General features: G+C 40.9%; 1 protein-coding gene across 1 annotated transcript in view; it reads left to right on the forward strand.

Annotated features, from left to right (window-relative positions):
- LARS1 (leucyl-tRNA synthetase 1) overlaps positions 1–3,555 on the forward strand; it is an 88,096-nt gene that overhangs the window by 20,840 nt on the left and 63,701 nt on the right. Inside the window, exons 3-4 of the mRNA XM_004696697.2 lie at positions 955–1,073; positions 2,502–2,508. Of these exons, the coding sequence (XP_004696754.2) occupies positions 955–1,073; positions 2,502–2,508 (126 nt within the window). The remainder of the gene's footprint in view (positions 1–954; positions 1,074–2,501; positions 2,509–3,555) is intronic.

Genomic DNA, 3,555 nt, shown 5'->3' on the forward strand with positions numbered 1-3,555 from the left:
AAACACCTAAGCATCCAGTATATCTGTGATCTGAATAAACAGCCGTTTTTGAGTTGTTGGGTAGATGGATAGAAGGAAAGAATTGAGGGAGACTGAGCATTAGAGGTACAGTAGGTTTTACAAGTATGCGCAGAATCCAAGTATTGTATTACTTGAAAATGCTGCAGAATCTGGAAATGTTAGTGTGCTCAAGGAGAAGGGAAAAGAGCATCTGAGTTTGATTTCTAGTAGAAAATAAAGTAGTAGAAATTGGTACTAAATTAGTAGCCAGCTTTCACATCTGTGCGTTCCCAAGAAGGCTGTGTTCTGTGTTCACACTTGCCTTTAGCTCCTCTTTATTGCCTAACATCGCCAGCTGAGAAAGCAACCTGAAATTGTCTCTTCTCCAGTGGTAACCTGTTTTTTTTTCCTACTTCCTCTTAAGGATGGACTGGTAGATGTTGGCCACGTTTCAGTTGATCTGCTCTACTAGTGACGTGTTTGCCTTTTTCTTTCCCATTTTAATTTCAGATATATAGTCTGTTAACCATTTTGAAAGGCACCCCCCCCCCCATCATTTTCTGTTAATTTTCCTTGAGCTACTGCACCTCATTTTGCCCTCTTGTGGGGCCAATAATAGCATTTTGGCATGCAGGCACTACTATGCTCTATACTTTTCAAATTTTATGTATTTTAACTAAATGGGGACATTTGATAATTAAATTATAGTATCTAACTTTAAGAAGTATTTAAAGATTTTTAACACATCTAAGTAACTCTTTAACTATCCCATTGAGTTTTAAAGTAGACTGATGATGACAGCAGTAATTATTAATCTCATTTCTTTGAACTGCAAGCAAATCATGGGAAAATTTATAGTGAGCAATTCAATTCTATGTGAACCCAATTATCTTTCTTATTTTAGAGCAAGCGCGTTGAAGTAAAGTAGATTATTCTTTCTTTTTTGTCCACTAGGAAAGAAAAGGAACAGCAAAAGTAGACTTTTTGAAGAAGATTGAAAAAGAAATCCAACAGAAATGGGATAATGAGAAAGTATTTGAGGTCAATGCATCTAACCTAGAGAAGCAGACCAGGTGAGTAATAATTTGTGAAGTTCGACACATTGTGTTTTTAAGACCATTGACTTTCAGGGTGCAGATTAGCACTGACAAAACATACAACTTTCCTCTACTTCTTTAATGCTTGCTCCCCCCAACTATCATGACCCTGATTCTGACTTACAAATCCAGCTAGACCAGAGCATGTGCACTGGTACAGATAAGAGCTGGAAACAGAGATGAACCCCTCAGGACCAATAATGAGATTAGCAATACCATAGGATAAGGGTAAGGTGGGGGGAGAGAGGGGGAACAGATTACAATGATCAACATTTAACCCCCCTCCCCCCAGGGGGACAAACAACAGAAAAGTGGGTGAAGGGAGACATTGGGTGATGTAAGATATAAAAATAATAATAATTTATAATTTATCAAGGGTTCATGAAGGAGGGAGAGTGGGGAAGGGAGGGAAAAAAAAGCTGATCCCACGGGCTCAAGTAGAAAGAAAATATTTTGAAAATGATGATGGCAAAATATGTACAAAAGGGCTTGACACAATGGATGGGAGTGTGTACTGTGATAAGAGCTGTAAGAGCCCCCAATAAAATGATTTAAAAAAAACCCCAAACCATTGACTTTATAATATACACACTGCCTGTGGAAAGAATAAATAAAGCAGATTCTCTTACTGATGTCTGAACATGGACCTGAAGGAGGAGATTTCTACTTGCTGCATTTTAATTAGGATGTTCATGTCTGTGGACTTCTTAAGTGATTTTTGCTAATGCAAAGGACTAGTTCTTAAACTGTTATTTTTCATATTTAGGCAAAATTCACTGCCATTGAGTTGATTCAGACTCCTGGCAACCCTATAGAACAAAGTAGGATTGTCCCTGTGTATTTCTGAAGCAATAAATCTTTAAAGGCGGAGAAAACCCTGTTTTTCTCCTGCTGAGTGGCAGGTGGTTCCACACTGCTGTCCATTCGGTTATCTGATGGTAAAATAAAGCTGCCGGAGCACAGGTATCAAGAAACAGGCTTTATTGGGCTTCTTCTGCTGGAGGGAGAGCGGAGAAACCCTGACATGGTGTGAGTAGATAAGCCCTTGGGGTGGAGCCTGGTGAGTTGGATTCGGAGATTATTGTGTGTCGTCCTCAGTGGCAAGTTTGAATGAAGTATGGGTGGACGTAGCCTCTGACGTACCTGGGAGGTCTTTGGCACATGTGGGAAGGTGTGGGGATGGAGAGAATCTGGGCAAGAAACAAGGGAAGGAGGGAGACACTTGTAATGGCCAGGTAATGTTTCACGCTCAGCCGGACCCATTATTATCAGCTCAATGTGTAACTCGCTGTGCTACCAGGGCTACATGTTTAGTAGAGGAAAACTATTTGAGAATTTATTTTTGCTGACTGAGGAGAGGAAATTAGTCTGTTAAACTCATTATAATGATTATTATCCCCAAAGATACAAAGTATGCATTTTGGAAGTTTTCTGTATTTGAACAGCTTATTTCATAAATTCTACATGGTCTTGATGATAAGCTATTGGTTATAAAAGAAAACGTGGCTAATGATAGCCTTTAGTGAGAAAAGACAAGAAATAAATAAGTACTCCTAAAACACCACCACGATTAATATATACAGCAATTATAAGCTGAACCCAAAGTTTAGATATATTGAAATGTAGAAAAATGGGTTTCTTAGAAATGGCATGGAGGCCACGTGTGACCTTCTCTGGGGAGGAGAGAATAATCTAATTCCCTATCTGCCCAAGGATGATTCCTCTCAGGCAGAAATCAGATATGCTTCCATCCTCTATCCTTCTTTATCCTAGCCTGACAGTAGGTGTCCCTCTCCTGGCCTTATTTTGCTGTACTTGATGAGCTGCTGTAATGGCCACACAGAACTCAGACAATACTCACGATTAAGGAATTAATTAGGGAAGCTGGCAGATTTCAAGTGAAGACCGGAAAACTTTAGGATTTTATCCTTTTGCCTTAGCACCTCTTCTCAGCCATGCCGGCAGGCACCTCTTTTTCTGCTTCTCAGTCACTCAGCCAAGTGGCCCTTGGCCTCTGGCCTGCTGCAGTCCTGTTGCAAAGATCCTTTAGTGCTGATAAGTGCCCAAAGGGCACCCTACTCTGCAAGCCAGTCTCCTGCTAAAATGCATTCACTTTCACTTGTTCTGTGGCCTGGGAAGCGAGCTTTCGACACATGGAATCCAGGACAGATAAACCCCTGAGGAACAATAATGGGGGTAGTAGTGATACCATGAGGGTAGGGGAAAGGTGGGGGGGAGAAAGGGGGAACCCATTGTAATGATCAGTGTATGACCCTGCCCCCCCAGGGGTGATGAACAACAGAAACATGGGTGAAGGGAGACAGCGGATGGTGTAAGATATGAAAATAACAACAATTTATGAATTGTCATGGGTTCAAGAGGGTGGGAGGATGGGGGAAGGAGGAAAAGAAAATGAGCTGGTACCAAGGGCTCAAGTAGAAAGAAAATGTTTTGAAAA

The sequence above is a fragment of the Echinops telfairi genome, unplaced genomic scaffold (genome assembly GCF_000313985.2).
Source record: "Echinops telfairi isolate 266 unplaced genomic scaffold, ASM31398v2 ScPeMD7_7469;HRSCAF=8507_0, whole genome shotgun sequence".
NCBI classification, from domain to species: domain Eukaryota; kingdom Metazoa; phylum Chordata; class Mammalia; order Afrosoricida; family Tenrecidae; genus Echinops; species Echinops telfairi.